Below are 18,791 nucleotides of genomic sequence, written 5' to 3'. Positions count from 1 at the left end.
CTCACTCTGAAATGCCCTGTCCTGGGTCCCACACCAGCCCCCAAGGCGCCTTGCCCTTTGAAAGTGGCAGGAGAGTCTGGGCTGATCCTGTAGGAAGGCATTAAATTGAATACAATTTATTCAACTATAATGCTTTTAGTTATTTAATGTAAAATACCGTTCATGTATTGTACATGGCACATTGATTGTGTCATTCATTATACTTACAAGAAACATGTAATTGTAGAGTTGCTGCAGTGTACAAATACTATAGTGTACCTGCAACTTAATTTAAGGGATGTTTTACTATATCTGGTTTTTACCTTATTCTCTCCTCCTAAAAACTTAACGCCCATGTGAAAATTTTTATTAAAAAATTTATAAAAATTTTTATTTAACAATGCTTCTCAAACTAGTATGTATCAGAATCACCTGGAGGACTTGTCAAATCATCCCTGGTCCCACCCACGAGACGACTCTGATTTGTGGGTGACCCATGACTTTACCTCTCAAGCCTCCGGACCCTGCTGATTCTATGGGTCCTTGTGTGGCATCCCAGCCAGCAGTGGTTTAACAGACACCACATCCGGTGCTGGATAGTGTGCCAGACACCGTGCAATTAACAATTCATAGCCCATTTTACAGATGAGGAAGGAAACTGAGGTGAAACTTAACTGAGGTTAAGTAACTCGCCCAAGGTCACTCAGCAGCTAGTTGAGTGTCCCAGGCAGGACCCATGTGTACTTGAACCTGCTGACTGTCCCCACTGGTCTTGTCTCAGTGACTTTGGAGGGTGCGCAGGGGAGCTGTGGGGATCTGCTGCTCTGGGCCTGAGCCGGCATGACCACTGGAAACCACTCCCCAGGATCCTGTGACGGCTCCTCCACACTAGACATCCCAGGCCATGGTGCCACAAGTGGGGAGGCAGCAACGAGAGCAGTGGATATGGAGTCTCTGCTTAAACCAGGGGTTGCAAATGCCTACAGGGGCCCAATCTCAATGAGAGACTCTAGCTAGATATAAGAAGATATTTTTCTTAAAGCCACTCATCCGTCTCTCAGTCTGTTATTTATTTTCCCACTTTTGGTAGATACATGGGTATAAGAAATAGTTCACTTTTATCTTGTCTCTACTGTAAGAAAAACAAAGAATAAATGTATTATATAGCGTAGCTGATACTTGGTTTCCCTTTTGGGGAGTAGTGGGGAGTGAGGCAAATGAGCCTGTTCATGAGGGGTACCTCATCTCTAGCCAGTTGTTGCCACAGACCAAGTTCAAGGGAAGTTCAAATCCAGATCTTTATGATACTTTGTGATTTTTAAATTTTGGTAACTAATTACAAATATGTATACACACAAATATACACATACATGTATTTATAACCTTGGCTTTATTGGGCTCAGAAACAACTACTTAACAATCTCTGGCCTCCTTAGATGGACCCATCAGCCACTAGTCCCAATATTGCAACAGGCAGGGAGTGCCAAAGGTTGGGCCCAATCTTCTCTACAGCTTCTGATTAAAAAAAAAAAGACAGAAGAAGCTTTTTTATTTTTCACTCATGGGTCCCCGATGGGAGCTTCTGTCTCATGTGTGTGCCTGTTTGGGGCTGGGGGATGGAGGCTTCTCCTGGGCCTCAGGACTCGCCGTGCTCACTCTGCCCCTGCTCCCTTAGGATGTCCATGAGGAGCCCTGGCCCTGCCCAGCTGGCCTTGGATGGCAGTGGTACCATGGTGAACTGTCCTGTCAAGTCAGAGGGGAAGAAGGAGCCCTGCCACGAGGCCCCTCAGGGCTTGGCCGCTGCAGCTGAACCCCAGCCTGGAGACCCAGCCCTGGCCACCCAGGACGGTGCTGACCCCCAGGCTCCAGCCCAGGTGACGCAGCACTTTTCAGTATCCCACCAGTGTCCCCACCACACCACGTTTGCCCTCTCCCTTAGGCCAGGCAGGCACCCATCCCACTAGCTGGGTGGAGGGGCGGCAGAAATATTCATCTCTGGGACAAGTTAGGTGAGTTGGGGAGGGGCTGCCAAGTTTGCAGGCCACGTGTCAGATGGAATGTGGACTTACTCCTATACTCACTCACCTGGTATTAATGCTCACCGGTGTGACCACTCTTTACACCCTAAGGACTTGAAGGAGAGATAGGATATACATGCTCAAAGTTTAAAGGTAATCTACCAGCTTTTTCATATGAGTTGAGAAAATCAGCCTCATTTCTGAAGCCAGAGTTAAATCTCTGTTAAAGACAATACAATTCTTCACCCTTAAAATGAAGGAGCTGAACTATATGAGCAGTAAGGATTCATGCAGCTTTAAAAAATTCTGAAAATCTTTGTGAGAGATCGCTGGGAAAGGAAACCCGGAATCAGGAGGGGCTAAAGTTTCCAATTAAAAGTGAATGTAAGAGAAAAAAAAATTCTATGATTCCATGAAGAGATTTACAAAAGGAATATATAATTAAAAGCCAAATGAGGAGAAAATAGAGTTTTGGGGTTCTGAGGAAGGATCCTGGAGGAGTGTGTGGGAGTGGCTCAGGCTGGCTGGTAATTGAGGAAGGCTTCCTGGAGGAGTAGGGTCTCAAGCTGGGCATTAAAGAATGGAGAAGACTCAGATGAGAAGAAAGAGGGGGTAGTGTATTAAAGGACGGGTGGGGGGTCCCTGGGAGTAAACGGCTCTGCTGGAGTGCTGAGTGTATGCCAAGAAGTACTAATAAGGGCTGGCTTTCAGCCCCTACTCTGCAGGGGCAAACCTCACCTACATGCGTTAACTGCCTTGATCCCAGCACAGTTCTGTGACGGGAGGTATGAGTGTTTCCATTTGCAGCAGAGGGAAGTCAGTTCAGAGAAGTTCAGGGATTCGTGGGATCAAGCACCTTGTGAGTCACTGAGCCTTGACTGAGCCAGGTCTTTTGTCTTTAAACCTTTTTTTCTTTTCAGTGTATCAGGCAAAGCCAGAGCAAAGATAAGGAAGGTGGGGAGGGAGGATCCTATATTGGGGGGCAGTGGACTCTGCGATTCCTAGGTACCTGGGGTGCTCAGCCCTCGCTGCAGTCTGCCCTCCCTTCTCTTGGAGGCGACAGTGACACTCAGTGTGTCTTACAGGATTGCGGCTCACCAGAGAGCAATGGGTCTCTGGAACCCAAGAGACCAGGAGGCTCTGAGGCTGCTTCTGGAAGCCAGGAGAAGCTAGACTTCAACCGAAATTTAAAGGAAGGTAAGCAGTCTGCCCTAGTTAGAGATAGGGACCTGGGGCGGGGTGTGTTCAGAAGGCTGTTCCTCATCCCTTTGGTCTCTTCTAGTCGTACCAGCCATCGAGAAGCTGCTGTCCAGTGACTGGAAGGACAGGTTTCTGGGAAGGAGCTCTGTGGAAACCAAAGATGTCAAAGGTGAAGGCCATGGGTGGGCAGGGGAGGGACGTCTGAGCCTCTGCCCCTTCTCCCGGCCTGCCTGTGCGTTCTGGGCCTGGATGGCAATTATTGGGGTTTTTGGTGCCCTCAGATCTGGCCTGTGCCACTCTGGCTCCTGCCTGGCCCTAGGACTCAGCACATCCCCTCACCTAGGGACCCAATATTAGGTCTGGCTCATTCCCATGCAGGAGAGGCCTGGAGGGAATCAAATCCCATGGGTGGTATGGGTTGGGCTCTTACCAGGGACCCTTGTGACCTTGGGCATATCGTTTCCACTTCCCAGATACAACTATAATATAAAATGAGCCAAACATTCCCTTTCACTTTTTAAAATTAAGTCTAGGCCAGCAGGACCTCACTAAGTGAATTAAAGTTCTGCTTAGTAGAATCATGAGAGTGATAATTTTGCCAATGTGGTTGATTACACTCACAGAGGGCACTTTATTTTATTTTTCGTTTTTTTTTTAGCAAGAGGAAAATAACCAAATTTAATACATATGCGTGGGAATGCTGCATACATGAGAGAGTCAGCCCCAACATGCACGAAAACTTCAGAGATAGAAAGGGAGCATGGGACTGTAAAACACCCTGAGCTAGGGGTGAGGTGATGCACCTTGGGGGCTTCAAAGGGTCACTTCAGGATGAAAAGAAGAGCTGATATTTAGTAAATAAAAGTTTGCCCTGCCATATAAGTGGGTCAAAAAGAGATTATTGCTGCTAATAAGAGATTATCGCTGATAATCTCATTATGGTCAAGGCCCCTAATTCAAGTACTTCTAGGTAGGTAAAGGGAGGGGCAGAAGTTTCTTTTGAGCCTGAAGCTAAAATTGCCTTTAGCTCAAAAAAATCTGTATACCACTGAGGCACATCTCGGTATCTCTTTCTGAACCCCCACAGTCCCCTCCTCTGAAACGTCTCTGGAAGTTTCACATTTCAGAAGCTGGTCTCCCAGACCGTTCTGTCATTAAACCAGTCGCGGTCTTGAGAAAAGTTCAGTTCAGTTCACGTTGTGTCTCATTTCAGGAGGTGGGGATGCCGGTGGGCTCCCAAAGTTAAGCCCATGGTGCAAGCAATCAGGTTTTAATAAGAGGCATCTCTATGGAAACTAAAGAAAAACAGGTTAATGATTGAAGTAGACTATAATCTTGGTTTCTGAGTTCTGAAGGCAGCCAGTCAAGATTTCTATGGATGTCTGGCTCGAAGCATCTTCAGATGGAGTGAAGGCAGACAGTTACAGTCTGATAGATTCCCCTGGTCTGCAGTTTGAATGTCTGAATGATCTTTCTGTAGCAGGCACGAAGACTGTCCATAGATGAGGGTTGTGGTAATTCCTCTAAAGTTTATATCAAGCTGTCTAGCTTGCATTGCCTTGGAAAAGGGCAGTCTTAGTTCTCAATGATTCCATGTTAAAGGGTAGGAAAATGAAAATTAGTTCAGAGGATTGGAGCCAAATACTTAAGAAAACTAGAAAAACTCAGGATCCAGTCCATTTTATAGGTAATAGGTAAAAGATTTAAAAAATTCAAAAGACAATGAACAGCACTAGAATCTAATTTTCACAAAGGTATATTATAGTTTCTATTGAAACAATTTTTCTGTCTAAAATCACCCCCATTTTTGTCAAAGGTAGCAAAATTAAGACTAATTTAGGTGCAAAATAAGTCTGCTTTGAAAAACTTGGCCTGATTATTTATATAAATCCAGCAAGAATACTGTGTTTCCCCGAAAATAAGACCTAGCTGGACAATCAGCTCTAACGCATCTTTTGGAGCAAAAATTAATATAAGACCCGGTCTTGTATTATATTATACTATATAAGACCCAGTTTATAGTACAATAAAACCGAATCGTTTTTGCTCCAAAAGACACATTAGAGCTGACTGTTCAGGTAGGTCTTATTTTCGGGGAAACAGGGTAGTAATTAACCAGATAGGCTCTTTTAAATCTGCTTTGCTGGAATTTTCCATAAGCAATCTTCAGAGTAAATTTAACAAGGCCTCTCAAGTCCAGAAAAGCCAAGGCAATGATTTGCCATCAGGTATCGCCTGCATTACCTATAGGTTTGCGTGAGTTTCTCTCTTCTAGAGGCCCCCAAATATCCTCACACCTGCCAAGAAGTGACATTCTTTACTCACATGGTAAGGCCCTGTAAGCAAGGCACCAGGCCAGTATTTCCAAGGGTTTTTATGGGCTTCCATAAGTCAATCTTAATTCCTTAAAGCTGTCTGGTCATATCTGAGTCTATGCATCTTTCTCAAATATGACCTTCCAGTCAAAGCCTTGGTAATAAAATCAGTTTCTAATTGTATCCTGTTACAAGGAGAACAGATTCTTACTGAACTTATGCAAATAACCATAATGCCATGAAAATAATAATACTCACCTATTAAGAGTTTCCAAATTCTGGAGGGATCAGGTAGGGAGAAAAATAGAAACGTTTCAGTACTGCTTACAAAGGTATAATTTACCAAATTGCTAAGTCATAGGTAGTTTAAGAGAAATAAGTTTCCTTTTATCTGGGAAACAATATATTTTTTAAAAATCAGCAATCTCAAACAAAAAGTCATAAAAATTGTAACCATTTTCATCAGTTCATTCAGTCCTGTGTAGTTCTGCTTGAGTCCAGTTTTGCCATTAGTTCCCTTTACGTTGAATGATAGTTGAGGGTGATAAGATCAGTGATAGTTCCAAGAAGTTTGCGAGTCTGTCTGTCAAGGTTGCTGTGATTTGCTCAGTGAAGTGGGCGTCTCCATTACAGGGGGCACTTTAACACTATGCAGATGCTTAGGCTGTATTCCTACACACTGAATGAGAACCCAGAGGATGGGGGCCTGGGCATCTGTATTGTTAAAAGGCCCCCTGAATAATTCTGATGCAAAGAGTCTGTGGCCTGGCACTTCTGCATCTGACATGAGCTAAATTGAAGGGCAAGGAAGCACTAACAGTTGTTGTTTGAGGACCAGGTGCGAAATCCTGGACTAAAAGCTTTATTCATTATCCCTTTAACCCTGCAGAACTCTGTGAAGTGACACTTAGTGTGCTCACTTATAGATGAAAAAAAACTCAAGTGCAGAAAAGTTGGTAACTTGTCTAATAGCTCCCAGGCAGGATGCGTTGAAAGGGGGATTTTAACCCTGATTTGTCTTGCTCCAAAACCTGAGCATGTCCCGCTGGGCCCCTCCTGTGGGATGGTTGTCCACCCTGACCCTGTGGCACTGGGCGTTTGAGGATGTCCAAGACGTGGGTGGGGCTAGATTCCCCACCATCAGCATTTCCAGGGCTGAAATCAGTGGCTGATTGTGGCACTTCCAGGGCAGCTACTTGTTAGGTGAGGAGGCTCTCTAGGGCAAGGCTTGGAGCGTCAATCACCTCTGCCGCTCAGCTCCTAATTGTGCCTGGGACATAGCAGTTGCTCAATAAATGCCAAATGGATGGACAGCTAGACGGATGAACAAACGAAAGTTCTCAACTCTGGTTGTTTCACTGTGGAGCAGGGACGCAGGAGAGCCTGGCAGAGAAGGAGCTCCAGCTTCTGGTCATGATCCATCAACTGTCCACCCTGCGGGACCAGCTCCTGACAGCCCACTCAGAGCAGAAGAACATGGCTGCCATGCTCTTTGAGAAGCAGCAGCAGCAGATGGAGCTGGCACGGCAGCAGCAGGAGCAGGTAGGCCCCGCTTGGTGTCTGGCATTCTTTCCAGGGCAGGTGTCTGTTAGGGCCCAGCAGGGAGCACCTTGTGGGCAGGCCTAGCCAGTGCAGGTGGAGGCCTGGGAGCAGGGGAGGGGGGAAGGAGGAGGGGAGGGGCTGTCATCCAGGGCTGTAGGATTTCCACCTCTGGCTATGAGGCTTATGACTATAAGCCTTTGTGGGAATGCTGAGGGGCCCTGCCCATTCTCCATCCCTGGCCTTAGAGGGAAGGGTGAGCTCCGAGTAACAGAATAAATTCTGAGGGTTGGCTGTTCTGCTTCTCACCCCACCCAGTTCTCCATGTTTGCACTCCTGGAAAGCAGGGTGTAGTTGGGGCTTGGAAGGCTTTGGGGGATGGGACCCTGGGGCCTATGCCGACGCCCCTTTTGCCTACTCTTCCCTCTGCCAGATTGCTAAGCAGCAGCAACAGCTAATTCAGCAGCAGCACAAAATCAACCTCCTGCAGCAGCAGATCCAGGTGACAAGAGGGGAGGGCTGGATAATGGGCGGGCTGGAGGCTCGGGTTGATACCAGCCTGGAGAGGTGTTGGGGACAGGGACGGACAGGCGGAATCACTCAGGCATGACCTGAGGAGGGGGCTCTATCCTCCTCCCCTGTCTTCCCCTGTTTCAAGGGAGGGGCCCAGAATATCTTCCTCCCCATCTGTGACCTGAGGGCAGGTAGACAGGGGCCCCGGGAGGGGGTGTAGGGTCAGATGGATCCTTTGGAGATTGTCCCTGCCCCAGGCGCTATTCCTCCCATCCCTGGGTCCACCCTCTGTCCAGGCCTGACCAGAGCTGGGTAGCTGTTTGGGCCCCCAGGGACTCACACAGAGTTTCTTTGCTTTCAGCAGGTCAACATGCCTTATGTCATGATCCCAGCCTTCCCCCCAAGCCACCAACCTCTGCCTGTCACCCCCGACTCTCAGCTGGCTTTGCCCATTCAGCCAATCCCCTGTAAACCAGGTGAGTGTGGATGGGCTGTCCTGCCACTGAGGCTGTCCTGAGGTCAGGGAAAGAGGCCCAGAACCGCTTTCATCCATTAATTTGCAGTGTAGACTTTCTGGGCCTTGGTTTGGGATATGTCCAGTGGAAGAATAACGCCTTGTTTCTGAACGTCACTGAGAAAATGAAAAGTAGCACTTTGAAAACCATAAAGTGCTTTCCAGATGTAAGCGGATATGGCCAATCTAGGTCTAGTCTTCCCAGTTCTGGTACATTTTACTGTACCAAAGTATTGTTATTTTGAACATTAACTGAGATTTATATGTCTCCCAAATTCATATTTTTGTTCCTGCCCTGACCATGTCACTCCTACCTTCTGCCCCGTCAGTGAAACTCAGTGAAAACAGACCGAGCGCCGACCACATGTCAGATGCTGTGTAGTTGTTGGGTAGCCGTGGGTGTATAAAGTGTGGACTTTGAGCTCAAGGAATTACAGTCTCGGGAGGGAGAAAGCAGTGTGCCAAGCACCAGAGACTCTGGGGAGGTTTCTTGAGGAGATGGTGCTTGATGGGGTCTTAGGTGAGTGGACTTGTGAGGGTGGAGCTGGGAGCTGAGGGTAGAGGGCACAGGAAAGACGGTCCAGGCAGAGCCTAAGGCAGGAACACGTGGCAGGGTAGTGGGGACATGGCCGGGGAGGGCCGCTGGGACTGAGCACGGAATTTAAGATTTACTTTATCGAATGTGGGGTGCGCTTGAATGTTTGAGTAGAGGATTGCTGTCATGCTGGTTGTGGGTCATGGGGAATGGAGGGGGTACCAACTGAAGGCACAACTAGGTGGGGCTGTTGAGATGATTCTAGCAATAGGGGATGAGAGCCTGAACGAGGGCAGTGACAGTGGGACGGCGGCAGAGAATTATTAGGCCATGATCATTGAGTCCTTATGAATGGTCATGGGGACAGGGCAGAGATGCTGCTCATCATGGCCCCAGGAGGGGGGAGAGCTTTTAAGTAAACTCCTGGCCCACCTGCCCTGTTGCACATGAGAAGGCAGGGGAAATCCAGCCGGGTGATTTCCCACAGGTCCACCACTGAGCCTGTGGCCAACGGCATAGTTCATTGGTCAGCTCCACTGACTCTACCTTGAGGGAAGATTCCAGATGGTGGAGAGACGAAGGGTTGAATGGGAAAGACAGGGCAACAGCATAAACCATTACAACTCCAGGTGAACATGGAACAGACCCGCAGGGGTGAGGGCAGGGGCCTGGGCAGAGGAGGGGCCGTATACTTTCTGGGCAGGGGAGATAGGAACTAAGCTGTGGAGGACCTGGACTGGCCAGGCTGCCACCTGCTGTATTTGCTCCAGAATCCTAGTAAGCAGGGGGCCTGCGGGCTGCCAAAGGCCCCTTCCTAAAGCTGAGTGAGTAGTGTGGTAGATGGCACTCTGATGCCTACAGCATGGAGTCCAAACTCCTGAGTTCAGCCTTCGTAGGCCTCTGAGCCCACTTTGCCCATCATATACCAGTCTCATTCCCTACATCTTGCTCTCACAACCCACCACTCCATTTCTCCCTGCCCGCCTGCAGCATTAGTTCCCATCTTGGCCCCCCCCCACACACACACACCCCAAGGAAGCCTGTTCCAGTCCCTCCATCTGGAACAAAGTTCTCTCAAATGCTACCCACGCAGCCCATATCACCACAGGCCTTGTGTTTAGTGATTTGTATACGTGGCTATCTCTCCATCCAAGCTGTCAACTCCTTGATTCTGAGCCTGGTTGCAGAGAGTAAGATAGGCGGAGGGAGAAGAGAGAGAGAGAGTGCCGTACAAAGGGGAGAGGACAGGCTGTGAAGTCTAGAAGACCCAGGTTCAAATCTCAGTGCTCCCACTGATTAACTATGTGGGCAACCCATTTAACTTTTCCAGGTCTCAGTTTCTTTATCTGTAAAATGAAATGGCGTATTGAGTACCTAATATATAGCATACACTAAGCTGAGACTATTGTGAGATAATACACAGGAGACAGGCCACAAACAGGTAGCTGCTTTTGTACCCTGCATACAGTAGGTACAAATAACAAGTATCCAAAGCGTGAGTAGAGTGTCCCTGATCTTGGTTTACCTTGGGTTTGGAACTCCAGGCTCATTGGGTTGGGAAGGGTGGGACAGGGTGACCGTGCTCATGGATGTCAGGGCAGTGGGGGCAAGCGCGTAGGAGGTCCTTGGCAGCACTTTGAGGCTGGGGAGGGCAGTGGCTGGAAGCAAGCTGGGCCAGCTCTGAGCCTCTGTCCACTTCGTGCTGCTGGGACCTCGTCAAGCAGGGTGTCTGCTGTTCTGTGCTCATCTAGGACTTTTCTCCTTGCCGCCTTTTCCATAGTGGAGTACCCGCTGCAGCTGCTACACAGCCCCCCTGCCCCAGCTGTGAAGAGGCCGGGGGCCATGGCCGCGCACCACCCCCTGCAGGTACTGTCCTCCTCACTGGCCTGGGGCTCCCTCCCTAGCTGGGATGGCTGGCTGCTGCCTTGTCTGTTCTGGGTATGCTCGTCCCCTCTGTCCCTCTGTGGGGGTCTCCTTTGGTGTCTCACCCTCTGACCTCTGGATGCTCCCCTAGGAGCCCTCCCAACCCCTTAACCTCACAGCCAAGCCCAAGGCCCCCGAGCTGCCCAACACCTCCAGCTCCCCCAGCCTGAAGATGAGCAACTGTGGCCCCCGCCCCCCCAGCCATGGGGCCCCCACACGGGACCTGCAGTCCAGCCCCCCCAGCCTGCCTTTGGGTAAGTTTTCTACTTCTCCCATACCTTTCCCTTCAGCCCTCTTCTAGGGGAGTCAAGATGGAGGACATGATATGACCTTGGGCATGACACTTTCCCTCTGTGGGTTAGACTTGCACTAGTTGGCCCCTTTTGATTTCAGCACTCAGTGTCTCAGAAGAGCCCCTTCCTCCTCTCCTCCATCATATCTGTCTGGGCACCCTGGCCTCAGGGATTCAGGCCACTAGGTTGCACAATTTCCGGGGGTGCTGTTATCATTTCTAGTCTGTTGGTACAACAGCCAGTGTAAATGGCGCCCCCTTGGGGATGTGCAGTGCAACAGCCGTGGGGAGGGGCAAGAGGGAGCACAGGAGGGCAAGGCATGTACTGGGGTGACCCCTCAGTTCCCCTCCCTTCTCTTCTCTTCCTACCCCCATAGGCTTCCTTGGTGAAGGGGACGCTGTCACCAAGGCCATCCAGGATGCTCGACAGCTGCTGCATGGCCACAGTGCGGCCTTGGAAAGCTCCCCCAACACTCCATTCCGTAAGGTATGGGCCCCCACTCCCCTGCGCCTGGGAGCAGGGAACAGATGGTGGACAGAGTCTGAGGCCGCCAAAGTGAGGGGTGGGGGAGAGAAGTGGGCTGATACAGAGAGGCTGATGTACAGGTTGCCCCTGTCAACCCCAGGACCTCATCAGCTTGGACACGTCCCCAGTCAAGGAGCGGCTGGAGGAGAGCTGTGTGCACCCACTGGAGGAAGCCATGCTGGGCTGCGATGTGGACGGTGAGGGCTCTGGCACTGGGCTGATGGGCAGAAGGGACCACTTCTGCTTCCCACCAGGGCCATGGCGGGTCAGGTTGTGTCTGTCTGCCATCCCTTCTCTCCCTTTGTCTGTGGAGTCCCCTTATGTGTCTCTCTGGCTGGGCCTCTGCTGACATCTTGTTGCTGGTCATCCCGGGGCACTGTGGCTGCCCCCAGCGCCCCCTAGTGGTCAAGTGTGGGACATTTTCTGATGGCCCTGGAAGTCTTTCCTAACCCCCGACCAGCTGCCCTGCTGACTCCACCCATCCTTCAGGCTCCCGCCACTTCCCCGAGTCCCGGAACAGCAGCCACATCAAGAGACCCATGAATGCCTTCATGGTATGGGCCAAGGACGAGCGGAGGAAGATTCTCCAAGCCTTCCCAGACATGCACAACTCTAGTATCAGCAAGATCCTCGGTAAGGGCCAGTGGGTAAGGTATGCGGGAGCTCTGGCTCCAGAAGCCATGGTACAGCAGGACCCCAGTTGCAGGAGCCAGCTGGGTCTACTTGGGATTTGCTGGGTGATACTCCGCATTATGTTGAACTCTAGTGGATACTGACGGGGTGTGGAAGTCAGGTGGGATGTGGGGCATCTGGGTCCTGGGGTCTTGTACCATTGCAGGGCTCTTATGCTAGCACCTGCACTCAAGATCTTGAGAGAGAGAGAGCGAGAGCGAGAGAGAGAGAGAGAGAGAGAGAGAGAGCATGTGAGTGAGCGCCTCTCCCCATCTCCCTAAAGAACCTGTTCCACTGTTTGCCCAGACCCCTAGAGCTGGCTCTGGCAGGAAACAGGATAGATTGGTGTTCTTGGGCTGTCAGTAGAAAGGTTTCTTAAGGGACATGTCCTGATTGGAGGCCAAGGAGGGATGTAGGGCAGGGCAGGTGGGGCTAGAAGAGGGCAGTTGTTTTTAAGACTGAGGCTTTTCCGATGTCTATGCAGGTATCTTATGAATATAGACACCAGGTATTTTGCCCTGAGCAGGGAGTCTGTCTGTGGTAGTGGGGGCCTAGGATAACTGCTCTTTTGTTTATGCAAATCAGGCAGACCAGAGGCCTCTCAGAGGTTGCTGGGTATTGGGATATAGGTGGGTGCTGTGTCTTAAGCTGGCAATTGGCTGCCCATATACATGCCCACCTCATTTATTCATTTGCTCAACATCCAAGGAACAACCACATTGGACCAGGTCCTTGCTAAATGCTTGCACGTATACCTGGTGACGAACTATATTGGCACCCACAGGGGGTTGGGGGTGGTCGGCAGAGCCTGGAGCTGACTGCCTGCCCCTGCGGGCTGGGCCAGGCTCCCGCTGGAAGTCCATGACCAACCAGGAGAAGCAGCCCTACTACGAGGAGCAGGCGCGACTGAGCCGGCAGCACCTGGAGAAGTACCCCGACTACAAGTACAAGCCGAGGCCCAAGCGCACCTGCATCGTGGAGGGCAAGCGGCTGCGAGTGGGCGAGTACAAGGCCCTGATGAGGACCCGGCGCCAGGATGCCCGCCAGAGCTACATGACCCCGTGAGCAGGCTCTGCCCAGGCAGCAGAGACCATAAGCACGTGTGCATGTGTGTGTGCAGCTCCCATGAGCGGCTGCGTGTTAGCATGTGACTTGCCTTGTGTGTGACTGCAGGGGTGCTGTGCATGTGTTGTCTTTGTGGGTATATGTGTGCGTACGTGTGTGTGAGAGCATCATCTGTGTGTGGCGTGTGCGACTACAGGGGTGACTATGATGGTGGGTACCTGGTGGCTCTGGATATAAATTTGTGACTGAGTGTGGCAGGCTGGCGTGTTCCAGGGGAAATATGCCTGTGCATCCCATTTCTGGTAAACTTAGTAAAAATTCATGGGTACTGAAAATCGAGGTAGAGGAGTACTCATTCTGTAGAGAAGTCCTGACTTGACCAAAGCAAGCACCCTCCCTAGTGGACTCCTTTACCCAGGCATTTAAATACACAATTTCCAAAAATGGAATTCACACATAGTCCTCCAGGAATATCTTGACTGCACCAATGGCCCTGAGATTGCATGTTGTGTGGGGCTGTAGCTGACAATGATTGTGGCCATTAGAAAGTAGACCACGGGGCAGAGTGTGTGTCTTGGAGCCAAAAGGGTGTGGGGTTAGAAGGCATGGCCTGAAGAAGCCTCGGGGAGCAGGGTGAGGGTGGAAGGGAAGGTGTCTGTAACCCACCTGTCTGCCTTGCAGCCCTCAGGTTGGGCAGGTGCAGATGAGCTCCTCAGATGTCCTGTACCCTCGGATGGCACAGCCCCTGGTGGAACACTATGTGCCCCGAAGCCTGGACCCCAACATGCCTGTCATCGTCAACACCTGCAGCCTGAGAGAGGAGGCCGAGGCCACAGAGGACAGGCACTCGGTGGCCGATGGTGAGATGTACCGGTACAGCGAGGACTCGGACTCGGAGGGCGAGGAGAAGAGTGACGGGGAGTTGGTGGTGCTCACGGACTGATCTCGGCGCGTAGGCCTGGCCCTCCACCTGGGGGACACCTGGCCTGAGCCAAAGGGCCCAGACAGCCGACCTGGACTCTTGGTACTTGGACTTGGGCATGCCTGGGAGATGGCACAGCTGTGTACTTGTAGATACAGGCCCCCTCCCCACACCTGTGAGCACAACTGAGCAGCTGTTCACCTAGGTGGGTAGGACCTGCATGGTGGTGACGGCTGAGTTGGCTGAGCTCCTTGGCCCTTGGGGCTCATAGCCAGGGGACACTGTATGACCCTCTCCTCCTGCAGGTCTCCCCATCCCAGGGGTATGGCAGCTCCAGACCTGTCCCCCTGGTGCCACATGCTTTGTTTCCATTCTTGTCCTGGCTGGACCAGCCACCATGGGACCAACACCGCTCCCAGATCGCTCCTCTATCACCAGGATCACTTTGTATTTTGTGCAAAAAGATCTGGCTGTCCCTCCCTTCTTTATCTTTTGCCAAGCCTGTTGTGCCTCTGGCTGCTGTGTGTGCGTGTGCGTGCTGCATGCGCACGTGTACACACGTGCACGTGTGTGCCTGTGTTTTCATCTGTTCATTCATTGCACAAGATATTTATTGAGTGCCCACTATGTGCCAGGCACTGTTGCTGAGTTCCTGTGGGTGTGTCTATTGATGGCACTCTTGCTTCTCTGGGGGCCTCTTTCTGTGCTCTTTTGTCCCCAAATTGCTACCTCTTTGTCAGTCTGGGTGTCTCAGGTTCTGTGCATCCTTGTGTGAGTTTCTCTCTGTCCTTGTCTGTCTGCAGGGTCCTGTTTGTGTCTCTCTCCCTTCAGTGTCTGACTCTGCCCCTCTGCCTGCTGGTCACTCTGGGTCTTCGAAGGCCCCTGGGCCACCTCTAGGCCCACCAGCCTCCCATGCCTGCCCCTTCAACCTTACTGTGTTGGTCGGTTCCCGCAGAGCCATTTTAGCTCTGAGCAGCATGGGATTGTGCTCAGCCTCCAGGGGGCTCTGATCTGGTTCCCAGACCCTGGTCCCCTAACCTGAGTGCCAGGAGTGGGGTCAGAAGAATTGATGGTGCCCCTTTTCCTGTGACAGAAGTCCTGGAGAGTGGGGCTCCCATGACAGCTGGTCTCCATTCTTCCCTGATGAGCAGGTGGTGGGAAGGGTCTCCATTGTTGGAAGGGGTTGGTGAGGAGACTGGTACTCCATCCCCTCCCCCCCCACCACCTCTGCCATCCTCCTGCCTACCCGCCCCCCCACTTGAGAAGTTGCATCCGCCCCAGTTCACTTTCACAAGTTATTTCCCCAAGAAAATTAAATCCCATTGCCCCTGACTCCAAAGACCCAGGTGGGTCAGGGTGGGAAGGGTACCCCAAATCTCACAGGGGCAGATGTGGAGTCTCCCATCTTCTCCCCTCTCCCCCTCCCCAAAGCCCAACTTCTCTCCAGGCTGTTTCTTTTTTTATGACTGTAAACATAGATAGTGCTTTATTTTGTTAATAATAAGATAATGATAAGTAACTTAACCAGCACATTTCTCCTGTTTACACTCGGGGAATTTTTTTTTCTGTTGGCATAATAAAGGCAGATGGTTTGAGAATCTGGTCCTTGTGCGGGGGATGGGGGAGGCTGGACCAAGTCAACAAGTCGCCAGCCCAAGCACCACTGCCCCCTGGTGGCAGTTAGAGGGAGCTTAAGGCATGGGGCCCGGGAGGAAATATCTGAGGCAACGGAGGCCCAGACCTGACGGCAACCCCCCCCCTTCCCCCCGGTGCACACACTGAATGAGCGAGATACTGTCCTTGCCTGAAGGAGAGCCATACCTCACCACAAGTGTCCACCCAAGTCCTGAGAAAGAAGGCAGAGATAAGAGCCCTGTGAGGAGTCAGGAAGCGTGGGTTTTCCCCGGAACTAGCCACATGGCCGTGTGTGGGTGGAGGGAAGGGTCGCCAGGTTTCCCCTTCCAGCCTCACTGTCCTCATCGGAAAACAAGGAGGTTAGGCCTTATCCATGTTTCTTACCCTCTGGGAGAAGGAGCCATTCGAGAATCTAATGAAAGCCGTGGACTCATCCTAGAAAGGTCCTGACCTGGATACCCCAAGCCCATGAATGAGCCTCCCAAGACACTGATTAATGAGCAGGGTCTCTAATGATGCGTTTCAGGGCTCTATCTGTGACCTTATGCTTTGAATGAGGACTTCAAAGAACTACATATCACACTGGGAGAAACAAGTCAATTAGACCTGAAAGGGCTGGATGACAGACTAAAACTCTCAAACTGTACCCTAACAAAGATTGAGAAAAAGACCAACTCTTGTGGTTAAAAAAAAAAAAAAATCCTTTTAATATGGAAAGGGGGAAGCAAAGCTGAATGGCAATTCTTGTTAGACTTGGGTTGGATTAATAGAAGCATGTGTTCACTAAAAGGGAGGTGATGGGCCAATGTACAGCACACAGGCCAATGTACATAATGCCCAGGTGCATTATGGCAGCCCTAGACCCTCAATAGAAAAGGCCATCGTCTCTCTGGAGGGGCCCAGAGGCAGGCATCCTGCACAGAAGAGGACTGTAGGGAGCCTAGTGGACACATATCAGAGGCATCGAAAGGGCCAGTGATGTGTAGTCCAGAAAAGAGGAAACTAGGGTAAGGCGTAAAGGATACGACCACGTCAAAGCTGTCGGGTGGGCAACATGTAGTCTGTAGCTCATGAGGTAGAACTTGGCTTCTGGATGCATAGCAAGGGTCAGTATTTTGGCTTTAACAAAAAACTTTTTGACAAAGGTGTTCAAAGTGGAAATGAACTTACCAACATAAGACATTGGCTCTTGAAAGCTGCAAAGGGACCTCTAAATTAGAGGATGGTGGTGAGAAACGTTAGGTGTGGTTGATTCCAGGGTCACAAACTTGGAACTGAAGACTTCAGGGTCCCAGCCTTTTGATCTAGGGAGAATCCTGGCTGCTAACCTTTGCTGGTTTTTCCAAGCCAAGCCCCGCCTCCCAGAGCTTTGGGCCTTAGCTCCTCCATCCTCCCCACCCCATGTCTCCCAAATGGAGCCCAACTTCCCTGGCCCCTTGAGGAGAAGCATGGCACCTGCCCTCTAGTGGTCACATGGGAGAATTGCTCATTTTAACTTCCGCTGTCCATCTACCCCACCCCAAGTCTCCACTACCACCCCTATTGTGTTCCAAACCAAATGTGGGCAGCCTGGTCAGGACTCTCCCAGCCAGGCTCCCCCTCCCCCTCTGCCGGTCCCGAGGCCCTCTCCCTTCCCTAGTCCAGGTCCCCTGTGGCCTTGGGAGCCTGAGGCCTGTACTGCCCAGCTCCCACTTCAGGAACCCTTGTCCTGCCCTCTTCATTCTAGTTGCTGACAGAGCCACGTGCCCTGCATCCTTTCAGGATGGGAAAGGCCCCGGTATCCTGTGGTTGGTGCCCTGGAGCCCCACCCCAGGACAGGCAGGACAGGGTCAGGCGGGTTGCGGTTGCGAGGCCTGGAACAGAATGTCCTGCTAACTACCAGGAATATTGGGACACGAGCTCGTTCTCTGCCCTCCATGCCTCCTGTGGAGGCCGAGGGTAGGAGCCCAGCAGAGTTACACTCACGCCCAGGCATGCTTTGCCAACAGCTCCTACTAAGAGTCGAGGAAGAGGAAGAGGCCTGGGGGGTGGAGCCCAGGCAATCCTACTGAATCTCCAAGGCCTAGGGCTGAGCAGGGAGGTAGGGGTGCAGTCAGTCACGTAGCAGTGGAAGGAGTGATGGAATTCCAGGCTTTATGGGGGTGTGCGTCAAGTGCCCCCCAATGCAGCCCCCATCAGCCTTCTCCCCTGGAGAACTGAGGAACGAGGATGCCAGGCCTTAGGGGCACAGGGTGATATGTAGGGGTCCCTGTCCCAGCCATTCCCTGCTCACCACCACCACACCGTCTCCAATGCTGTGACATCAGGGTCCCAGAAGCCTGGAGACAAGCTGCCTGCACAGTGGTTATTCCTGCCCTCAGCTCCAGAGGTGGGGAGGATGGGCACTGCTATGTAGTCCACAGGAAGGCTGCTCCATGACCACCTGAGCCCACAGATGACCCTTGGGAACCTGACCAGCCCAGCCCTGGCACTACCCCTATGCCGGCACACCTTTCCCCATGTCCTCCACTGGCACCCCTAGACTCAGTCTTGCTGCCCATTAGGGCACAGCCACACTGGATCACTGTGACCTTGACGGTGGCTCCAGCTGCCTGTGCCAGGTCAGTTCCTTCCAGTGGTTGCCATGGCACCCTGGTACTTTTGCAGCCAAAAGCCAAACAGCCAGAGTCCACCTGGCAGGCGGCCGCTGATACCCCTAAGGGCACAGGGCAGCTTCTGGGGGACCCTGGAGGCAGCTGCTGCCCAGTCTTGGGAGGGCAACCCTAGTAACCTGGGCTGAGAAGAGCCACAGCTCACTCTGGAGCTCCTGCTCGGCCTTCCCTCTGGCCTTCCGAAAAAATGACAGATTGGTTTCAGAAATCACCCTTGCCTGCTGTCAGGCAGAGCTGCCCCCTCCGCCACCCCCAATACTGAGTCAGAGAGGACCAAGGAAGTACTGAATACTTCCCTTCAGGGTCTCACTGGTTTATCACTTGGGTAAGGTGTAGTTCCTCCAAGCAGCCGCCTCCCAGGGCCAACCGATGCTAGCAAAATGATCAAAGGCAGAGGAACTTGAAGCCACCAGCCTTACCCAGGTCTGTCCTACACCAGGAGCCCAGGTCCAGGTCTGGTAAGCCAGGTGCACGGAGCGCATGGTGGAAAGT

The 18,791-nt window shown here is 51.6% G+C and overlaps 1 protein-coding gene across 6 annotated transcripts in view; it reads left to right on the top strand.

The window, feature by feature from the left end:
• The window catches only part of SOX13 (SRY-box transcription factor 13), a 46,770-nt gene extending 31,159 nt beyond the window's left edge, over nucleotides 1-15,611 (top strand). For 3 of the 6 annotated variants that reach the window (XM_088801780.1, XM_088801781.1, XM_088801778.1), the window contains exons 2-14: nucleotides 1,655-1,853; nucleotides 3,083-3,194; nucleotides 3,280-3,366; nucleotides 6,882-7,054; nucleotides 7,485-7,553; nucleotides 7,926-8,040; nucleotides 10,394-10,479; nucleotides 10,628-10,790; nucleotides 11,206-11,315; nucleotides 11,455-11,551; nucleotides 11,844-11,987; nucleotides 12,811-13,087; nucleotides 13,773-15,611. In XM_088801780.1, the coding sequence (XP_088657906.1) occupies nucleotides 1,656-1,853; nucleotides 3,083-3,194; nucleotides 3,280-3,366; nucleotides 6,882-7,054; nucleotides 7,485-7,553; nucleotides 7,926-8,040; nucleotides 10,394-10,479; nucleotides 10,628-10,790; nucleotides 11,206-11,315; nucleotides 11,455-11,551; nucleotides 11,844-11,987; nucleotides 12,811-13,087; nucleotides 13,773-14,034 (1,893 nt within the window). In that variant the 5' untranslated portion in view covers nucleotide 1,655 and the 3' untranslated portion in view covers nucleotides 14,035-15,611. The remainder of the gene's footprint in view (nucleotides 1-1,654; nucleotides 1,854-3,082; nucleotides 3,195-3,279; nucleotides 3,367-6,881; nucleotides 7,055-7,484; nucleotides 7,554-7,925; nucleotides 8,041-10,393; nucleotides 10,480-10,627; nucleotides 10,791-11,205; nucleotides 11,316-11,454; nucleotides 11,552-11,843; nucleotides 11,988-12,810; nucleotides 13,088-13,772) is intronic. The other 3 variants (XM_019711400.3, XM_088801779.1, XM_074322276.2) reach the window with 3 other exon arrangements.
• Nucleotides 15,612-18,791: the final 3,180 nt, after the last annotated feature.

This window comes from Rhinolophus sinicus, chromosome 11, assembly GCF_057876585.1.
Source record: "Rhinolophus sinicus isolate RSI-liver-muscle chromosome 11, RSI-T2T, whole genome shotgun sequence".
Classification (NCBI taxonomy): Eukaryota; Metazoa; Chordata; class Mammalia; order Chiroptera; family Rhinolophidae; genus Rhinolophus; species Rhinolophus sinicus.
Note: the sequence above shows the minus strand (reverse complement) of the source record. Positions and strands in the feature narration are given on the sequence as shown.